General features: G+C 38.9%; 1 protein-coding gene across 3 annotated transcripts in view; it reads left to right on the top strand.

The window, feature by feature from the left end:
- Positions 1-22,542, top strand: part of MCTP1 (multiple C2 and transmembrane domain containing 1) — a 271,911-nt gene that overhangs the window by 215,631 nt on the left and 33,738 nt on the right. For all 3 annotated transcript variants that reach the window (XR_010607827.1, XM_065656220.1, XM_065656221.1), the window contains 2 exons: positions 1,902-2,021; positions 17,393-17,446. Coding sequence is in view for 2 of the 3 variants with exons in the window: in XM_065656220.1 (XP_065512292.1) it covers positions 1,902-2,021; positions 17,393-17,446 (174 nt within the window). In the remaining variant the exon portion in view is untranslated. The remainder of the gene's footprint in view (positions 1-1,901; positions 2,022-17,392; positions 17,447-22,542) is intronic.

Raw genomic sequence — 22,542 nt, 5'->3', positions numbered from 1 at the left:
TACAAGTCATAAAGAAGTAATAGCTTAATATAACATTTTAGTGGCCTACAGATTACAGTACTGTAAGGAATTAATACTCTAAAGGATCATTTGGCACTTAGAAACTTCAAGTGAGGAGTGTTTGGATGAGAACTCAATGACATTCTGGAGTCCAAAGTCCACGACGACCATGTTCCTCAGTCTCCGGTCAGGTCTGTACCTTCTGAGGCTCCCTAGGTTTCTGGCTTCTTTTCCTCTGGAGCTGGGGATTATCTGGATGTTACTTGATTTTCTTTCTGTCTTTGTAACCAAAATTCAGATGGGACCATAAGAAAGACGGTATACATTGCCACTTCTCAGCAAGTCATCTCTAGTATTTGCTTTTCGGATACATGGGTGCTGTTTGGCGACCTCCAACCCTTCTTCAGCATGTTTCCACTGACTGAGGGCATTTATGGAGTTAAAGGATGCGAGGATTTTTTGCTTTCGAGATGTGAATTCTGCTGTAAGCTGGCTATATAAAATTTACTGCATCAAATCCCCTTAGATCTTGCTCTCAGAAGGGTGATTAACAACTTTACAGAAGAACTTTCAAACTTCTTGTTCATTACCATTTATAACAGATTTCCTTTTAAACTAAGCAACCTAAAAAAGACAGTTTTCTTTCAAATAAAATATTAACTGTTAGAAGTGCCAATATTCTCTTACATGTGTCACATACACTGCTTTTTCAGTTCTTTCAGTATTTATCACGTTTGTCTTGCACTCTCACAGGACTTCAATATACGTAGCATTCAGTGAAAGTAAGTCGGTGGCTAAGCTAGCTCATCTTGAGACGGGACATTACTTAAAATACAGATTTTTTTTTTCTTTCTTTCTAGGAGCTTGTATTTAATAAGAGCATTTTGTTTTATCACTAAACAAAAATCCGTCAGAAGACTATTAAAATCTCTGTTTTCTTCTTACTCGGTTTTATGTACATCTTGGTAACTGATTTGGGAAAACGAGCCTTTTTTTAGTTTACCTAGGCATTGATATTGATTTAGGTTTGCTAGTTCTGTATCACAACACCTTCATTTATTTTAGTAGGTAGTAAAAATACCCATTTTGAAAAGCTTAACTATTTGGATGAAAAAGGCATAGCAACATTTCTAGGTGTATACCTAGCTGTGGTACATAGCGTGGTTTGCTATAACACTTTCAGTTTTGTTTTTTGCCATGTTAGAAGAAAACAAACCCAAGTTATGGCTAGAGGTGGCTAAAACGAGGTGGGGTTTGTTCATAAGGAAAATTGGATGTAAAAATGTTTTCAGTTGACCCCATCTAATTCCAAATAGTTCTTTCCTACAAACCAGTAGTTTTGTAGCAGCACCGGCATTCCTTTTAATCCTATTTTCTACAAATCTGTGCTCAGTACTGTTTTACCACACTTTTATTAAAATAGTTGTATGTTTTTACTTTTCAGTGTGATTTTTAGCTAGTTTTCTGAGCAAAATATTTTTTTCAGATCTAGTTGTTATGTTTACTTCTGCTTGTTTGTGTGACATTACTACAAACTGACCAAGTCCTTTCTTCTAAACAGCGAATTGATTTCTGTCTGTGGAAATAACTAACATTTTCTTTCTTACTTTGTGATCTTAATTTTATGCCATTTTGCATTATTTTGTCCACATAAGCATTATTTTATGAGAGAACAAATAATATTCCTCTTAGACTACATTATTTTCCTTTTGCAAGAATTAAGGTACAAGGCAATGGGAAGTGTAGCAGTTGTTTCATGCAGGCAAGTAGTTAAACCACTTTCCTGCCCAAGGAAAGATGGGTTTCTTTAGAATTGTTTTAATTTGTTGGTCTTAACTGTGCACAAGAGTTTAATGTAACGCTGATTTGATTCACTTTTTTTTCCCTGCTCTGTCTTCTAGCTTTTTCTTTTTGTGGTCTGGAACTTTGAGCTCTACATGATACCACTGGCTTTGTTGTTGCTGCTGGCATGGAACTACTTCTTGATCGTATCAGGGAAAGATAACAAGCAACATGATACAGTAAGTCTTCTCTTCTTCAAGTGCATACATGTCCTTTTCTTTTTTTAACTAGATAAAATTTTGCAACTGAGTTTTAATACATTTTTTTTTAATATGACATATTTTTGAAAATGTCTCAGTTCACAATGCTCGATGGACAATTTTCCCACCTGCAATTTAATTTTTCTCCACCTGTCCAATAAATGTGTCTGGTTTTGTTGAAAATGTCATGTAAAAATACAGTAGAACGTGTACTAGCCTCAGAATCTGATTTGTGTGGGAGCAGAGATGAGAGGCTTATTGGTCAGGAGAAGGAAAATTCTTTGAGAATGGTTTTGTGTGGCTAAGTCCTTATGTTGCATTTATATTTCACATATTGAAGTTAAAGGTTAAAATTGTTCCAATTTGTTAACAGTTTCAGAATTTATCACAGTTTATTGCATTTCACAGTTTATCATTAACATGTTACCATGCATTGAGCTTAATATAAGCCTTTTCTTATTTTCTTCTCCTCATCTAGTGCCATCAGTTAATTAAATGAATGTAGCTGGGAATATAAAGTAGCAAACATTTACTAATAACTGACATTTATTAATAATAAAAGCAGATTTTCAGAAGTACATATGAAAAGTTCAAGTTGTATTCTGTGCTGTGCAGATTTTCTAGTATCCAGTCAGCTTAAGGATTTTGCATGCATTCCACTGCTGATCTGCATGAATTTGATGTGTGTATCAGTTTTTACAACCCAAAAGCAGTGCGCTGTCTAGAACGTTATGATCTGGTTGGATAACTGGATGGGTGGAAAAAAAGAAAAAAAAAAAAAAGTTAGATACTTGATCTCGGAGAGTAGTCGTTAATGGGGGTTGCTAACAAGTAGAGTACTAACAAGTGGAGTACTAACAAGTGGAGTACCACAGTGCACAAGGACCTGTCCCATTTAACATCTCTGTCAATGACCTGTAGATGACAGAGTGCACTCCTGTCAAGTGTTTTGGTTATGACAGGGGTGCGGGATGAGTCGATACCCTCGATCTGCCAGTTAAGGAGACCTTATTAGGCTGGAGGAATGAGCCAATGGGAACCTCATGAAATTCAAGAAGGAAAAATGTGAATTCTAATTCTTGGGAAGGAGTAGCCCCTTTCAGTGATATGGACTGGGGATGGATTGCTCTGCTGAATTGGTCCCGGACATCTTGGAAACCTGCAAGGTAAACCTGATCCAGCAGTGCGTCCCAGAAGGGAAGAGCCAACTCATGGGCTGCTCCAGCAGGAGTACAGCCAGCGCAATTATCCCCTCTGCTCAGCACTTCTTATGCTGCTTGTAGAATAGGGTTTGGCACCCCAGGTCAAGAAAGGCATTGATTAAATTGAGCGAGTTCAGTGGCGGGCCACCATGATGGTGAGGGAACTTGAAGACTTGCCCTGTAAGGAGAAGAAGAGCCTGGAGAAGAGAAGGCTTCAGGTGACCTGAACAGCAGCCCTCCACTACCTTCGAGGAGGTTACCAAGAACATGGAGCTGGGGTCTTCAAAGTGATGTGTGGTGTAAGGGACAACAAGCATAACTTGAAGCAAAAGAGGTTCAGACTGGAGAACACTTTCTGCTGTGAGGATTGTCGCACAGTGGAAGAGGTTGCCCAGGGGAGTTGTGCACTTGCTATTGAAGGTTTTCAGGACCTCATGGCTGACCCTGCTTTGGGCAGGAGGCTGGAGATCCCTTCCAGCCTGAACAATCCCATGACCTAATGTCTAGCAACTGCAATTATTAGTCACTGATACAGCTCTGGTCCTGGCACTGGTATTACCTGTCTACATCACTAAGACTGTTACTCTTCCAGGGGTCACCTAAAATTAAGAGTGGGAATGATAGAGGTATTCCCTAATCCCAAAGGTTGTTACATTTATGGAAAAAGCCTAAAATCAAGATTTAAAAGATGCATTGCTTAATCACAGCCCTTAGTCTCCTGCCGCCTGAAATGCTTAAAGCTTCTCAACCTGAAGATTTTATGAGTAACTGAAATCCCTTGTGAAAGGAGAGATTTCACTTGTGAGCCACAATACACTTCATTTCTCTCTGAAATACCACCTGCCTGTGAAGATTAATTGGGTCATGTAACTTTTCTAACAAAATAATGAAGCTACTGATGAGCTCTCTGTTGAGGACACCAAATGCTGCTCTAAAAATGTTCCTCTTGCTGAGATTGCTTCAGACCAAGCTATACAGCTTATATCAACCGGTCATGTTCTTCGCAAATATTTGATATCTGTGCCATTAGTTACTATTTTTTTATTTAGATTTTATCACAAGTAAGTTGGGATCATATTTTTAATGAATTGAGCTTAATTATCATCATGGTATCTGTCTTCTGTGAAGTGATCTGCAGACTTTTTTTATTTCTTTCTAATTGAATCACGAATCTTCAGTAGTATCACAAATCCTTAGCTCAGGTCGTTACCACAGTGTCGTTAGATTAAGAGGAATTTAAATATTTCTGTTTTCCTAAGCAGAGTGTAAATATTAACTAAATTAATTAAGCTGTGTTTCCTAGTGGCTTGAGAATGCTTCAGGATTTACATGATTCGGCTTCTGTTCCCAGGTCTCTAGACATTCCTGGTGAGCCTCAGTGAAATCATTGACTACTTATCTTAGGAATATTGTCTGTCTTTAGAAGTTACTTTGAAATCCTCAAGCTAACAATAAGACAAAAAGATAAACACATTTATTAACTTTTCTTACTCAACACTAGATGTTAGAAATTACATGTACTGTTTACTTGTGTAGTGTCTATGGAAAATACATACATTTGAGACCTTCAAAAGTAGCTCAGATGAGTTAGTTTGTCATAATTTCTCAACAAGAAAACAGTTATCAATTGTCTCCATAATTCAGGCATCAGAGACTGCGCTCTTCTGCAGGTCAATGGGATGGTGATCACTATGTTTCTGTCTGGATATGGCAGGTGGACCAGCCTTAACTCATCCTTTTTTGATTATCTCAATAGACAAGGTATCACATGCTCTGTCCTCTTGGGCATCGGTTTCCTTGAAGTAGTTTGGAATATACTTATTTTCTCATCTTATAATTCGCCTGCCAAATGGTCTGGGCTGCTCCATCAATATATGAGCCTGCGCTGCTTGTTTGAGTGTCAGTATGATTATTTTGCCATTTACTCTGACTCATAATGTTAAATGTGCAAGTCCTTTCATGAATTAAAAGTGCAATGAGGTTGAGGCAAGCGGAAGACCCGAGTGTATTTACTAATAGGTGATAAGTCCGATGGAGAGGTGAAGCAATGTATTTGGTGTTGTTGCTTTCATGGATTCAGCTGGATTCTCTTTGTAGGATTGATCATCATTGGGGTTTTAGGCAAACACTGCAGCAAACTTGAAAAAGAAGCCTTGAATTCCCTATCTTTTATACATTTAGATCAAGATCAGTTGTGTTTCTGAAAGACATGCTTTCATGAAATACAAACTCTTTCATTAAATGTTGGTGTAAGCCAAGGTAGATAGACATGGGTTTAGTGGATGGTTCTCCAAATCTGTGAGAAATCAGAACTGATCTAAAATGAATGAATTTCTGGCACTGAGTCATGGGACAGGTGTAAAAAATCACAGAATAAATACTTTCTTCCAAAATTAAGCAAGGAAAAAACTGACTAAACTGGTGTTCTGAAAGCTTTCCTCTGGAAGCGTGTTTTCCTGAAGCGTGCCTAGCTGCTTTTTCTGCAAGGAAGCACAACTGCCATTGTCGTCTCAAACCATCACCACCTAAACACAATAGACTAAAACTGAGTGGATCTTACTTTTTTTTTAATTTTTTTTTTTCCCCAGCGTCTTTTTCACATCTCTGAGGGAGAGGAGAGGTACCAACTGCTGCCACTTTTTTGTCCCTGCTGCTCCTTGTCACCCACACTGGATCCTTGTGGTGGGGATCATCATGGGAGTGCTGCCCCTATACGTTGCTAGCCTATAGGGTGGCGGAACATGACACAGTGACAGACTGCCCAGGATACTTGAGGAGAACAAGGGTAGAGGCAGAGCAAAGGACTGGCTTATTTCATAGCAGCCTGGACTCTCTGGGAACCCTAAATCACATCTTACAATAGATGGACAAACAGAAAAGTTCATCCCGCACAGCTGTAATTGAAAGACTTCTAGATATATCGAAACTAACAAAAAGTGTGCTGGGGTTTAAAGCTTCTTTTCAGTCTTTTTAAGAAACTACTTAATATTTTGATGTTTTCAAATGCATTGTACAAAAAAACCTCACCTTTATAGCTTGGAGAAAACAGCAGCACTGCTATCTGGGGTCTTTTTTCACTTGTATTTCTAAGTAAAAGTCACAGTTATTAGAACTGCATGAAGTTAGTGGAAAAAATATCTTTCTTTTTTTTCCCCCTGCTTTTCTACTTCAGGCTGTGTTCTGACTGCCTGCTGGAGCTGCCTAACTTAAGGAATGGTCAAATAATCCCTCAAAGTGATTAAAAATGTTCCAACTCTCCAGCTGCTCTTGTCCCCTTCCCTGAGATGAAATAGTTGATTGTGTGGTTGGAATGTGTCATATTGTGAACGAAGCCTGGTTTGCATAGTTATCAATTTTTTTTCTTCCCCTGTGTATTTAATCCTGACTGCCACAATTAGGACAAACTCTGACAGAGTCTCAGCTGTTGGGCTACAATGCTTAACTGCTGTAAGAGGCACATTGGATCCCCTCCAGTGACACCTGCAGGGTCTTGTTCTTCCTTGACTGCATGGGTAGCAGACAAGGAACCCAGGTAGTCGTCTTCTTCGTACTGCATTGAGGAGGAAGGGCTGGAAGAGGAGTGGACACACCTGGCAGGTCAGCAACCGGTTGTGCAGCTGTTATTGACAACAGTGGCTTGTTTTTTACAACTATGGGATCCTCCTTGAGGACTGAGGACCTCAAGGGAGAGGCAAGATCCATCTCACCAAGTGGGGAAAAATCTTTCCCAGAAGGCTGGCCAACATGATGAGGACAGCGTTAAACTAGAAGTCATGTGGGAGGGAGGTGAGACGACCTGTGATCAGGTGAAGAAGTGGTGATCTAAGTTGGCAAGCCAATGTTGCAGGGTGGACAGGAGAGACCTGAAAACCAACCAAGCAGGACAGAGGGGGCCCACTCCAGGTGTAGGCACACAAAAAAGGAGATGCTGCTCTGAAAGAGGTTCTCACACCCTTTCTGAGAACCCAGCATGGCAGGGAGACTCTCCCTGTGGTGTCTGTACATTAGCGTGCACAGCAGAGGAACCAGGAGGAGTTAGGAGGTCCATATGCCTGCATGATCATGGAGATGTGGTGGAATTGCTTTCACAACCATCATGCGATGGATGTGTACTGGCTCTTTAGTCACGACAGGCCAGGAAGGTAAGGAGGGGCAGTTGCACTTCAGCCCAGCAAAGGGAAGATGATGAAGCAATGAGAGCACCAGGCATACAAGGAGAGGATGCGCAAGGTGGGATTGCTCTGTGTGGAGAAGGTGAGACTCAGCAGGGATTTTGACAATGTGTATAAATACTGAAGGGAGCAGAAGAAGAGAGAGATGGACAATTCTCTGGTACCCAGTGACAGGACAGTATCAAGGGGCACAAACCCAAATAAGCAAAATTCCGCCTGAACACAAGAAAGCACTTTTACATTGAGTGTGGTCACACTCAGGACCAGGCTGCCCAGAGACGTTGTGGAGTCTCCATCCATAGTGATATTCAAGACCTCACTGGACATGGTACTGGGCAACCCGCTCAGAGGTGACCTAGCTTGAGTAGGAGGATTGGACGTGAAGATCTCTGCTTCAGAAGGGAGATTTATCTCAAGTTGTCCCTGCCACCTTCTGCCACTCTGTGATTCTCTGACCGAGGTTACTAATTCTTCCCTCCTTTAGGTCTCTTAGTTGTTAGCGATATTTCCAAGGAATTTAAAATTAATAGAAGAACAATGTACATGACTGGAGTTACCTATGAATGTTCTTCTGCCATATGTACCCCTTTGGAGAAGAGGTTTAATCACTTCAGTTTCACATCCTGCAATTTTAGTTAATACTTAGAGCCTTTAAGGAAATATTAGATAGCTAATTTCCTCTTGAAGTTTCAAGCTGCACATGTCATTGCATAGAAAATCATGGTGAGCAGCTGGGAGTCAATGTGCCATACGCAAATTCTTATGAATCTGTATAATAGAATATATACACATATTATTAATCTTGTAAGACTGATACAAAATGGCACAATACATCTTTTAATTTCACTGAAGATTTTTTTGCAAAATAGGCTTTCATGACTCGTGTTTCTAGAGTGTATGTTTCCATTCAAATTTAGAGCTGGACACGTTTAGGATGAAATTTTGAGAACAGAAGAAAAATAACTTTTGTTAAAGACAACCTTTCATTTTGAGATTTTAAACAGTTTCTGTGAGTACTTTTTATGTAGTCCTGTCATACGATATGTATACTCAGACTTTTTTATTTCTATTTATGTGTCTTCTGGAAATTACCACATTAAAAAAAAGGGGAGGAGGAGAATGGAAAAAAGGATGCTTATGAATATATCCATCTCATTGGATCCCTTCTTTCCTCAAGAAAGGATGGTTAGCTTTTTTCTGGGGACAAGACAACAGTGTCTGTCAGAGCTGTTAGTGAATTTGTTGCTGCTCCTGTTTGGGGCAGACAGTGCCACTTTGCTGTACATTTAATACAGAAACCAGCCCCTCCAGGAAAGTGCTTGACTTTAACCACCTGTTCTCCTGCAAACTGAAAACTGATTTACCAAGCAAATAAACAAGGTAATGGCTTGATTTTTCTGTGGTTTTTTCACATTATGGTCTTAAAGTGTGGAAGCATGAGTCGACAAAGTTCTTAGTTAAAAGCATTTCACCTGCAGATGAATACAGGACAAACACCAAGTGCTTCAGATCTGTTGCCTGTGCAGTACTGAGGTTTTTGTGCTTGGCAACCAGAAGCCTTCTTCTGCCAGGAAGTCAACAGTGATTTCTATCTGAGGACTGAATTCTTGTTATGAATATATGGCAAAAAAAAAAAAATCAGTGTCCGTGGATTCTAGCTAGAGTGCCTGGAATATGTAATTTGCACAAGATGATACTAAAGGTCATTGTCAGGTTAGCAATTACCTCTTGACATCATTTTGACTGCACTTTCCTGAGAAGTTTTGTCTCCTGTGTGGTGGCAACAGCAGCAGCCACAAAATCTCCAAAGCGCAGAGCTGGTGGGAGAATACAGAGTTAGGCATAAAAATAAATGTGTGTCAAACTTGTGTGATTTACGATGCCTCAAAAAATGAGGAGAATACAGTTGTTTCTATAGAATGACTTCAGGCGTTGCACGGAAAAGATTTTACCTTATGTTTGCTAACTGCTAACTAGACTTATGTCTCTGCACCTCAAAATAAAAGTGATTCTCCTTCTGTTTCTGCTTGAGCCAGATGGTGACCAGCCCATCACTGCAAACACTGCAGCAAAGTTCTCGAGCTTTTCTTAAAATGTGCCAGATTAATTGAAATCATGACCTTGCTCTCTGTTGTCAAGAATAAAAAAAGTTAGCAGGGCTTTGCAAGCAGGTCATCGTCTCCTGTACGTTCGGTGTGGGTGCTGTCAGAGCACAAACACCAACCACAACACGTGCTGGAATATGAAGTGTTCTGCTGAGAATCATCACTGCCTTCCAGCAGCTGTTTATTCTTTCTATACTATCCTTATAGTCAGGAAGGAAAAATAGGCTATAGTGCCCTACTACAAGACAGGGTGGGATTTTTTTTAAAAATAAATCAGAAAAGAAACATGAAAATGTCAGCTTAATCAAGCATTTAAATTTTATTAATCAAGTCTAATTTTTATGAGTGCAAATAATCGCTGAAGCTGGACAAATTTGCTCTAGATTGCATCAGAAACATAATTTTAATATTTAATGGCCTGCTGAATTTAAATGGAGAATTATCTTTATGAAACATGCTCTTCATAATTTGCCATTAAATGAGAAATGAACAAATCAACATAAATCTTACATAAAGGTTATTTAACTAAATGTTGGTACTATAAATATTTTAAATGCATTATGCACTAATTTAACAGTCACACACTACACTATATAAAGATGTAGATTGGGTAGAAAGCATTTCTCTCCTGCAGCATAATCGAATGTAATAGTACAAGTGGCAACCTGGGCTACAGCTGAGAGAGACTCTCCATTCTGCAAATAAAATCCCTGCGTCAGAGGTTTGCATGCAGAATCAGAGTTCTCATCCCAGTAGCAGTTAAAAAAACAAATGCACCAAAGAACTTGAATATTTAGGCTGGTTTTGGTCACCTAAAGACAAAACACCAAAATCTCACCCTAGATATCTACAGCATTTAAAAATATTGTGTGTTTTTTTTCTACAATAAACAAATGATTTTTAAATTTCAGTTTTGCCACATTTTTTCAAGTGTAGCCTTCCAATATTGTAGGCATCTAAAATAACATTGAATTTCACTGCACATAGAGGCATTTTTTCTATGAGACCGTTTTAATGATTTTTTTTTTTTGCATTTGCATTTGCATCAAGATTAACATGGCAACAAGATTCACTTGAGAGGTTGAACTGGCTATTATAAATAATCAATATATACAACTAACATCAGTTTAGTTTCTAGTAAAAATTCCCGTAGTCATGTGAGATTTGTATTAATCATTGGTTCAGTTTTCTTTTGCTTTAGCACATTTTAATTCAGCCTAGACTTTAAGAACTTTGGGATTGTACTGCAGTTTTAATGTATTTACCCAAATGTATCAACAACTAGGAAAAAAATAACTGAAATTACAATAATATGTGTATTATATGCATTGTCACATGAAGTACATAACACAGCTTTTTTCTACCAAAAAGCTTGTGAGCTCCGATTTTGAATGTAATAGACTATGTCACACCTACAGGCTTAAAATTATTTGGATAAATGTTGTTTTATGAGAGGAGCGTATCTGGTTCTACTAGAATCTCAAAACTACTTGAAGAGAAGTAATAATAACAGTGAAAACTGATATTGAGCCATTGTGTTGTTAATAAGATAGTTTGTCATGAGGTTTTGTCCAAGAATTCCAGCTCACAAAATTTTGTGAAGGTGTTATTTTTAATAGTTCTGCACAGTAAACTTGCCATTGATATTTAGCCAAGCAAAGAATGTGTTATTGTGTTTTGTTTTGTTTTGTTTTCATTCAGCTGAACTGAAAACGAAGCATTCTGAAATAAGAAAAATCTGACATTTCAAGTGTACAGTACATGTTGAAGCCTTTAGATGGAGACATACTTCAAATAAACACCTAATATTCAGTTCATAGTGCATTGTGTAAATACAAGAGCTAAAATAAATGAGAACTAAATATCAAAAGAAATATCAAAAGAAAAGGACCTACTACTTGTGCCATTTTTATGTTAAAAATGACTTAGTTTTAACTACATTGGCAACTGAACATTGAGGGCACATAAAGCTGACAACAGGAAAAAGGTTACATGTTCTTGTGTAATAAACTGTATTTATAGCCCATGCATGTTGCCAAGAAATATATTATACTGCAAATAAGAATTCTGTTGTTGACATTACGGAACTACATGTAATCAGAAGCATGCATCAAAAGGCATCTGATAGCCATATTAAAGTCTCATTTCCTATTAAGAATCAGACTAAATTACAACATGAGCACTTCCCAGAATAAGCTAACAAAATGCATTCTGTAGGAAGAAATAATTGTATTTCAGTGTCTGTGTAAAAATCAGGAAGTGTTTTAGCAGTAAAGTACTAATGCTTTTCTTTTTAGTCTGCTGTCTTCTGTACTGCAATATATTCAACCTTACTGGCAAGCTTATCACACTAATTATTATTACATCTAGTGGTTCAGTTATCTTGATCATTACTGCAGATGAAATACCCCTAGGTCAAAATATTAGTGGTATAAATCAGGATCGGTTGTATTCTGGATATACTACACTGTTAAATCAGAATCTGTTTGTTTGGTTTTTATTTTCTTTATAAATGTGGTGTAAAAAAAAGGTAGGCATTTTAATTAATCTGTACTTCCTGTAAAGTTTCTCCTTGACAATTCCATGAAAGAAGCTGACGTCACGTTGTGAAAATGAGCACAAAATTGGTGGTGTCGCGGTTTATTGACGATGGACGTCTTTGCTTCAACTTGAGGTACCTGGAAATGACCCAAGAGAGTCCAAGTGGTTTTACACATCCTTCTCAATCCATACACATCTCATAATTTTATATTACATTTACACATAAACGCTGAATTGAGCGACACACAAACATACAGTACAGTTCATGTCTGGCAGTACAAATTAACAGGATGATAGCATGATTCTGACCACATTTCATTGCACATCTAAAATGCATTTAATTTGGAAACAAATTTCATCCTCTCCTTTGTTTTATCTTATGAATGTTAATACCCATATGTGAAAATACAAATGTCTACGGATATTTTGTCACCATAACATGATATAGCATGAAAAGTGTTTTGTTTTTCTTTTGAAACCCCCTATACTTGAAGGACTACATCAAGTAAGTTATAAGCAAACCTTGAGAAGTGCTAATGGAAGTTGGAAGGTATTACTTCACATTAAAGAGGAGTATTAACAGTCCTCAGGATTATCTGCAGAGTTAGTGCCTCTCCTTTTATTTTTTTCTTATTTTGCATATTAGCTCAGAGCAGATAATCTGGTATCGTTAACATTTAAAGTGTCTTCTGTGCAGGTTTTTCTGTTGGATCAGCCAAAGAAATTAAAACAGAAGACAATTTGTGGAGTGACTTGCAATTTGCACATATTGTATGGGAAACAGCAGGCTGATACCAAGAGTGAGGGACCTTTCATTAATAGTGGTGTTAAGTTTCAATGTGCCATTTTTCCATGGAGTCTTTAGATCCAGGACATGTTTTAAAGTTCTCTGCAATCATGAGGTTTGCATTCAATGTTCTTGTAACTAACTAGAATCCAACCACATGCTGCAGGTGTTGAGATTAGACGTCAAAATGAATTATTTTCTCACAAATCCCATCATGTTTGTTAGCCAATGGATCATCTTTAGAATAAATGCAAGTTGTACTTAGTTGCCAGCTTCCTAAGAAGACTGCATTCTAGCCAGAAACACTGGGGTTGTTTTTTTTTGGGTTGCAAACGTGGTGGTTGTCCTTCCTCCCGGTAACCTGCTGTACCTGTCGCTGCTCCAATATCCTGTGGATTATGAATCATATTTATAGACTGAGTTCCTCAAAGAGGGTGGGAATGGACCAGGAGCAATGGCAGTAGGTAAGAATTACACGGCATGCTCCTTCTGATTAATTAACTTTTAATAGGGCTATTTTGCACAGTAAGGATCTTACTTTGCAACATTTAAACATCATTTAAACATCATCTGCTTACTCTTTGGCCGTGAAGCAGCTGATGTGCTGTATTTGGGGCCATCTACGTGTGTTTTTTAAAATGTCATCTGTATTAGTATTACATTCAAGGGACAGTACCAAGAAACAGGTTCTTTCAAGACCTTCTAACAGTATGCGGCATATAAGTCTGTGACAAGTGACATTACAGAAGGTCATGTCACTTTTAACTGCTTGCATTAGATCTTTCTGATTTCCCCAGTGCCCTTCCTTTGTTTGATTAATACTACTTGATTTCAAGTGAGGTATCGGAAAGCATAATTTAGAGTGGGTATTCTAGGGGCAATCTGAGATTTTTGCTGTAGAACTTTTAATAACATAACTCCAATGTTTCATTTTATCTTCATGTGCTTTTTCCTGTCCTCCCTCTCTCCCTCTGCCTCCTTCCCTGTCTCCTCCCTCCCCCAGGTACAATGCTTAACACAGAGATCCGAATAACTACCGTGTTCCTTCAAACCTAAGCAGCACATGTGCACTTTATTTGAATAGCAACGAGGCAGAATCAAAGGAGAAAAAATTCCATTGTGCGATTTTTTTTTCTACAGAATTCCTGTGACAATGTTAAACTGAAATCTGTAGCTCAGATCCACTGTGTCTCTCTTGAACAGCCTTGCTTTGTTCTGCAGAAATAGATTTTATTTCAATATACAGCTTTTGTAAGGCTTCAGTGTACCGATGCTTAATATATTATAAGATCATGAAGAATCTACTTGTTTTAATTTCTGTCAAAGTTCTGAAAACACTTGTTTTGGTGGTTTGATAAATTGTATTATTGTGTCCATATTGTCTGAATGCCTTTTTTTTTTCTTTTTACTCTTCCTTTTGAATTTCAAGACAAGTGAAAGCATGGGCTCTATTTCATACACTTTGAAGAATCATTTCTGCATCTTGGGCATAGGAACACTTTTACTACATTGTATTTTGATACAATAATGGAATCTGTTTTCCTTTCCAGATAATTCAATACTCAGAAGCTCAATGTAATTGATGATATGACTAACCTAGAACAAGAGCATAGACTGGCAGTGGCTTTTGAATTAAAGCATGGAATGGAGGAGCTGGAAATCTAGGCTCAGACCTGGGTTTCAAGTGATTTCAAAGGACTTTTTATGTCCCTTGAGCAAGTTAACATTTTGCCATTCTATAGAAGCTTGTAAAATAGTTTGAGATCATTAGATGGGGAAGAAAAAAAAAAAAGTGAGTTTGAAGTATTATTATCCAGATAATTTAGAATGGGTATTGTCATGCAAGTGATTTCAGTGAGGTGCCATCATTTGCAACAATTTTAGAGATTTCCAATTCAACTAATTGTCTCCATGCCAACTTTAGCGCTTCTGTGAGATAGGCATTCTGCTGTTCAGTCCTGTCAAGACAAGGAATTTCTGGATGTACATAAAAGAGATCTTCAAGTGTCTGGGGAATATTAATGTTGAAAAGTAAGAGACCTAGTGAGTTTAGTCAGCCCCAGGCGTAGGCAGCATCTGAGTCAACAGATTCAGGTTTATACCTTGGGCTTTAGTCACCTAATAATGTAATTACAGATTTTTTTTTGCGTGTGGCAAAACAGATTTAAGAGGGTTTCCATCTCACCGCCACCCTTAACAGCTTGTTTTCATCCTCCCTTCTCAGTTCATGGTTTCCTCAGTAGAGCTGATGCCACGCTGACGGAAACTGTCCCGATTAAAAGTTTTAGGCTGGATTTTTTTGAAGAACTTGATCAGCCCAGTGATGTAGTTTACAGCTCAGCTTCCCGAACACTTGGAGCAGCCCAGGGAAGGTCATGTTGAGCTACCAAGAGAGGAGAGGAACAAGGACATGATGCAGGTACATGGGAAACTGAAAATGCCTATGCATCCACAGGGAGGTCCATGAAGTTGGGACCTCTTGGTCACCTCCAAGTGAGATGTGTAAAGTGACGTACTGAGCCAAGCAGGAGCTGACAAGCATTTCAACAACATGCTCTCAACGTTTCCCTCCCTTGGTGCTGAGAAGTGTGACCATCCCAAACTCCTTGGGCACTGTCTCCAACCCCCTTTCTTTAAAAAGTGGAGCAGAGCTGGTCTAAATGGGGAAACAGAGGAGAAACTGGTGAGGGAGGCTTCTTCTTCACAGATGCTGGCCAGTGCACAGCCTTGGTTCCATCTTCAGCCTGGGGGGATTCACAAATACATCCTCCTGCCTGGCATCAGGTCAGAGGCTGCGGAAGATGTGGTCAGTCAGGCTCCTCCTGATAAAATTGTTCTTTGGGGCAGGAAAGAATTCAGGAGTAATTCTTCTTTAATTGCTCGAGGCATGCTTCTTCCTTGGGCTTCTGGACATGCTCACTCTTCACTGTTTCCTTGTGTTTCTGGTCTTTCTTTTGATTCCAGGCTCCAGGGCAGAGTAGACAGGATTGGAGGCTCCATCCCCGGCTCATTGATAGAGCTGTTTTGGGACTGAGTTCAAACAAGGATGGGCAACTGAGACTGGATATGTTTTGGACCATGCAGTTGACTTGTGTGTATGCACAGTGGTCTCTGCATGTTTCATCGATCTATGTCATGTTTACATTTTGCATGGGGCCATGTAACATGATTAACTGGGATTTTATTGATGGTTGAGCTAGCTCAGAGGAAGGCACCTTATGTGCACACTTCTCTTTTTTAAGTTCTTCTCTTTACTATATTTGGCTCTTGGATAGTGTTAAAGTCCCTTTAGATTTGGACTTGATGAGAATATCCTTGGAGCTGTGTTTAGGGGAGTCATTCTGAAGTTATAATTTTAATGTGTTGTCTTAAATGACAAATACACTAAAACATTTGTAGCTTCACCTACATAACTAAGTAAACTATAATTTTAGTTGGTGGAAAGTCTGTAAAATAGACAGAAGTATTAATGTGCGTCAACAAGTTTCTCCTTCTCTTGTCTCTTTTATGCATTTTTTGTAATACATAGGATACACTTTTTGCATCCATAATATGACAGAGGACTAGGTGGATCTCTGCTGACCTTCCTTGTGGAAGTTCTTATATCCTAATAAGTACTTGCATATAAATAGTGATATAAAAAGCCACATTATTTTCTGCTCACAGGGAGGCAGAACTTTACTTCAGTTGCACCAGCAGCACATTTTTCCCCTTGGTGAGGCTGAAGACTTGATGACAGTGTTATGAGAGAGGTATTTGTGAGTTGAATCTGCCACTGACCATCGTCAGAAAGTCATTTAATCTCTCTGTGGGCTAGATTTAATAGTGGTTCACTTCATGTTGTGATAAATAATTATTAATATTTGTAGAAGTAATTGAGTGCATGTGTATATTTCATAGTGTTAGACTGAAGAGACTGTTTGAATTGAATAACAGGTAGATGTGGACACTTGGCAACTGCAGCTTGCAATAAATGTGCAGAATGTTAGATGCACAGATTGTATAAAATCACTATTAAAAAACACAGTGCTAATGCTGATAGAACATATGTTATATATAATTGTTGTAGATCACAAGGAGATAAGCTAGTATGAATTTATTCCCAGCTTGGTATTCTTCAAAAATCTCTCGGTGAATGCTGTAAACTCTATTAAAAATATTGCACGTTTTTGTAGGTAACAGTAAATTTAAAGCAAGCATTTGTGTATGCTGTATGGGGACCAGTGGAGCTGACAAAGGATTCCTTCAGTTAAAACAATCGTACATTGAATTTTGAACTACCTTTTAAATACTTAAATTGTCAAGCAGGCGTTTTGTACAGGAATGGTTTTCAGTATATAATTCCCTAATGTAGGTCAATTAAAGCTACAACACTTTCCTAAATTTGAATCTGTAGATCAAGTGTTTTTTCCTGGTTGTACGCTTTCCTTCTGTGCATTTATTTCAAATGTTAATAAAGTTTTCATCTACAAAAGGTTTAGAATTGACAGAACAAAACTCTTCCTTTTTAAATCATGACAACTACTACTGTTTCTGTCTGCAGGTAGTGGAGGACATGCTAGAGGACGAGGAAGAAGAGGATGACAGAGATGACAAGGTAATTATCTTTCCTAGCACTTGGGTATCTGGGGATGGGAGAATTTAGACATGACACTGTTTTTACAGACAGTTAAAAAAGGAGGTGAAGTGTTTTAGTCCAGAAAATTGGACAGAGCTGTTTATCATCCTAACAATGCTACAGTGTGTTGCAGGAAAGGATAGAGGACTATAAATCCTGCCTTTTTTTTTCTCTTGGTCCAAAGCTGGGTCAAATATTTTTTCTGCCAGGAACAAAAATAATTCAGCCTGTCTGGAACTTGATAGCTCTTGTGAAGATAACTGCAGTGACAACTGTTTTTGAAGGACAAAAATTTGTCCTGTCTTGAGTATTACAAATAGGGCTGCACTTTGGGGGAAAAAATGGTGTAAAAATAGCAACTCCATACTGGTTAAAGATGGGATGTTGATGTCTATAATTTTCAAAGAATGGCTGAAATGTTTCGCACTCTGTATGACATTTAAATAATCACAATTCTCATGGATGGCCGCTTGATTGGAAGTTGGCGTCGTGGCCAGGAAAGCTCTTGCGGATCGTTCAGCTATTCGAGCAAACACAGTTTGGTTTGGAGGCTGCCGGTTGGGCTCGGGGCTGCAGCCACACGGTAAATAACAGCTCATTTCCACGTCTTATCGAGCCGAGAGATGGGACTGCTCGGATTGTTTGTCCCTTGGGGAGAGGGAAAAAACAGAGAAAATAAATTAGAATGACCTTGCGCCACTGAAGCGATGGCCAGCGCTGGCGGGATGGCATTCTGGCAAGATGAGTGCAGTGAAGAAAGCCCCGATGTTGCTGCTGTTTTCATACTGGGAAGGTGGTATTTGTGGAAGAAAATAAAAGGAAAAAAAAATAGATAATTTTACAAGTACTTTGAATTAAAATACAGCTGATTTTCACCTTCACATGTGTTCCCCCAGTTCTGTTGTAGTAAAGCAATGATTTTTTTTTCAAGAGGAGAAAAACAGTGTATCTTAATTTATGCCCTTGACCTTTGTTTCTAGTTGAGATGTACAGTTATATACCACTGTAAGAATTCATATGCTGACAGCAGCATTTGAAATGTCAGAAAATTCGCCATGATTAGTTAATCCCTTGAATGATTATTTTTCTGTTAGCTAACACCTAGGATCTGAGATGATAAAAAAGAGTATTTTCCTCATTCTATTCCTAGCTCAAACATTTTACAATTGACAGAAAGTTATTATGTGAAATTCTTCTATACATCACTTAAATCGTTAGCTACATCATTTCAGAATCGGCCAGCACTGTAGTAACAAAACCTTTTACAAAACACATATGTGATGGTTTGTAACACTAAATGATATGAGCATACACTTCTGGCAATAAAATATATGATTTATTGCAAAGGTCAGTCATGTAGCTGTGGAGAGCTTGTATTTTAACTCAACATGCTGGCTTTGAATCATCATTTCTCTTCTGATAAACACTGATCTGCCATACACTTGAAGCCATTTTCTCCCATTTCTTCCTGCTTTATTATTAGAGCTGGTGCAAAAGTATCATCCCAGTAGCGTGTGTGTTCCTGGATATTTTAATAACTGTGATTAGTTTACAAAGAATACTGCTTGACTGCTTGTAGTTTAAGCTAGCCTATGTAGTTATGGCTTAGCGGCTTTTGGAAATTGCTAAACAAACTCCTTTAAAAGGGAAGATGAGGGTGGGGGTCAGCTCCCCCAGCCCCCGTTCTCTGGGGATTAATGGATGCCGGGCAAAACGTACCCAATTAGAAATATCACTCTAGGTTTCAGTGTTGTGATCTAATATGCAGCTTTCTCAAACTGACACCAGAGTTCAAACATTTTTCTAGATCTAGTTACCAAGGTTGAATAAAAGTGAGTACTGACATTACCATGTGCATTCAGGGAGCCCTTTTATTGAATATTTAAGAGCTGTCATTCTATACAGAAGGTGTTTAGTTTGATTTTTATTAATTCAAAGCTGTCTTCATTATTGCAAACATTTTGAGTTCTCGTGATTCAATATGCTCTTTGAATGGAAAATAAAATTACACTTCTTAAAATAAGCATGTATAGACTACCATATACATTCAGTACTCTTCATAGTGGGCATTATTTTGCACTGGGCTAAACTGTAAAACATAAACGTGTAGTTAGGACTGAGTCATTCATCATTAGAAGCTCATAGGGTGCTTTTTCCTTTCTGGTGCACTAGACATACTCTATTAACTACGGCTATTCCTCTTACATCTTTTTGTCAAAATGGAAGGGTGCAGTTGTGTATTATTCTAATTCATATGTGTGTTTCCTTGAAGCTGTGTGCAAAATGAAGTTTTGTGAGAAAACGAATGCACATTTTGTAACACCAGCTGGTTGTGGCCTCTGGCTTTTATTACTTCTCTGGTTTTTTTCATGTGGTATAATAGAAAAATCAGGTAAATGGGCCTTCTTAGGCGATAAAAGTAAAAAGATTAATAAATGTGCCAAAGCCTCACTTTAATTGAAACTGAAGCATATGTGGCGAGTATGTAAAATATGTCCCAGATGTTTGAGCATGGCCAGTGTCTTTGCTTTCCCTGATTACCACGACGCAGCTATTAGTCCTGTAACCTTTGGACTTAATGGTAAATGGGGTATTACATGGCACAGAACCGGAGCACCTGTTTCCCATTCAGTAAAGACCCCTGGAAGGCTTTACCTAAGCCTGCCCATATGTTTTCACTTAGCAGATTGTTGGGCGATTATGAAAAGTGTCTTTCTTTAGAGCCAGCTTAGATTTTAGCCACTTGCTCGCAGTGAAGGGGCAACTCTTCGGCTACTTGATGAGGTCCGTGTGGGCGAGCACTGATGTAGGTTACAGGACGTTGTTCGACATCCCTAAATCGCAGAGTTACAGAAGTAATAAACTGAGAGATGATGAATGCTCAAATGTGTGTAATTAGTTAAGGTAATGCACTTTATTAATAGTGGCGTGTGATACAGAGAGGAGTTTGACAAGGTAGATTTGTACTTACAGTGTTACTTGCTCTCATTCTCATGTTCTGGATTTTCATAACTTTTTTCCCACCCTCTGCTGCAATTAAGGTAGACAGGACTGTCAATTTAAGGTCATAGATTTTTTTTTTTCTTTCTTTTTTTTTTTTTTTAACCAGAGAATGTTAATTTTCATTTTCAGTTGCAATATGACTAATGAACTAAAATGGCAAATACACTTCTTGTATCATTTATGAAGTGGTGCTCAGCAGTAGAGCGCTCTTTTCCATTTTTGTTTCTTTGTCATATTGTGTATTTAGGAACTGGAAAAGATGCTGTAGTTTGTTTGGCTCAGGCTTTTGTCCTTAATTTGATACTGGTTTTTCCAATAAATAGCACTGGAATCTGCTTTCCATGTGTTCTGTTGTTGCTATGCCAAACACAGATTTACAGTTTAATCTGATTTCTATCTCACCTCTCCTTTTTTTTTTTTTTTTTTTTGGCTCCCTTCCAAACACTGGCTTACACCATATCTTAGCGAATAAGGGTCAGTTAAATTACATGAAGTCAATTTATCAACAAGCTACCAGAAGGATTTTTAAACTGTTATGTATTAATAATGTAGAGGTCAATATGCATAATCTATGTATATATGAGTTTAGTTTGTTATATAAGAAGTTCAGATATGCTTTTCTAATAGCTTTGTTCTTTGAACAAGCTCCAGATAAGATTTCAGATAATCACAAAGAATTTCAGCTCAGCATGTTGTGGAAAGCTCTCAACATCAGGCCAGCGAGCAATGCTGCAGTTGCAGATTTAAGTGGAGGAAGGTGCATGGTACTAGCACTATTTTATACTACCTTTTTATTAACAGTATCTTATTAATACAAAATACTCAAATCATTTGCACCTTCAGCTACTCTATCTTTGGTATTTCATTCTTTGAAAAGTTCTTTGCAGTTCTCAGTCAATGAAGTTCCATGATAACTAGAAGCTTTTACAATGAAAGATACTTGAGTCAAATTAAAATATGTTTTAAAGCTTTTAATCATCCCGGCTGAGAGGTAACAACTTTGTTTTCAAGCCAAGATGCTTCTGTAACCTGTCTCAGAAGCATGCCCTGCATTTCTACCATGAGTAGATCATGAGCAGGAGGAAAGACGATACTGACGTAGCCTATATTTTTATATTCTATAAAAGAGAAGATAGTAATCTATTGTAGTGGCACTTATTTCCTATAAAATAAATGATGGGAAAACAATAAAGAAAGGTGGAGTAAGTGGAGTGAAGAGAAAATTTCAGAATGAATAAATCCATAGGTTCACCTAGAGCTTGATTTCCCCATTACATTCTACATGAACACGGCACCTAAATACTAACCATACCTAAAACACTAACATTAGCTTCCAGTGAAAACTGTAGCTGCATATATGCTGCCCCCTAGTCCAGGCTGGGATGCAGGGATGGAGAGCAGCCCCCAGGAGAAGGACTTGGGGGCACTGGGCTGAGAGATTGGCCATGAGCCGCCATGTGCGCTCGCAGCCCAGAAGCCAATGGTGCCCTGGGCTGCATCCCCAGCCCCGTGGGCAGCAGGTCTGGGGGGATCCTGCCCCTCTGCTCCGCTCTGGTGAGACCCCCCTGCAGTGCTGGTCCAGCTCTGGGTCCTCAGCACAGGACACACATGGACCTGCTGGAGAGGGGCCAGAGGAGCCACAGGAATGATCCGAGGCTGGAACAGCTCTGCTGGGAGGACAGGCTGAGAGAGTTGGGGTGTTCAGCTGGAGAAGAGAAGCTCCGGGGAGACCTTAGTGCGGCCTTTCAGTGCTTAAAAGGGGCCCATGAGAAAGATGGGGACAGACTTTTGAGCAGGGCCTGTTGTGATAACACAGGGGGTGATGGTTTTAAACTAAAGGAGGGGATTCAGGCCGGACATGAGGGAGAAATTGTTGGCCCTGAGGGTGGTGAGAGCCTGTCCCAGGTTGGCCAGAGAGGTGGTGGATGAAGCATCCCTGGAGACATCCCAGGCCAGGCTGGACGGGGCTCTGAGCAACCTGAGCTGGTGAAGATGTCCCTGCTCATGGCAGGGGTGGCACTGGGGGAGCTGGGGAGGGCCCTTCAACACAAACCATCCTGTGATTCTATGGT

This window comes from Caloenas nicobarica, chromosome Z (genome assembly GCF_036013445.1).
Source record: "Caloenas nicobarica isolate bCalNic1 chromosome Z, bCalNic1.hap1, whole genome shotgun sequence".
Classification (NCBI taxonomy): domain Eukaryota; kingdom Metazoa; phylum Chordata; class Aves; order Columbiformes; family Columbidae; genus Caloenas; species Caloenas nicobarica.
Note: the sequence above shows the minus strand (reverse complement) of the source record. Positions and strands in the feature narration are given on the sequence as shown.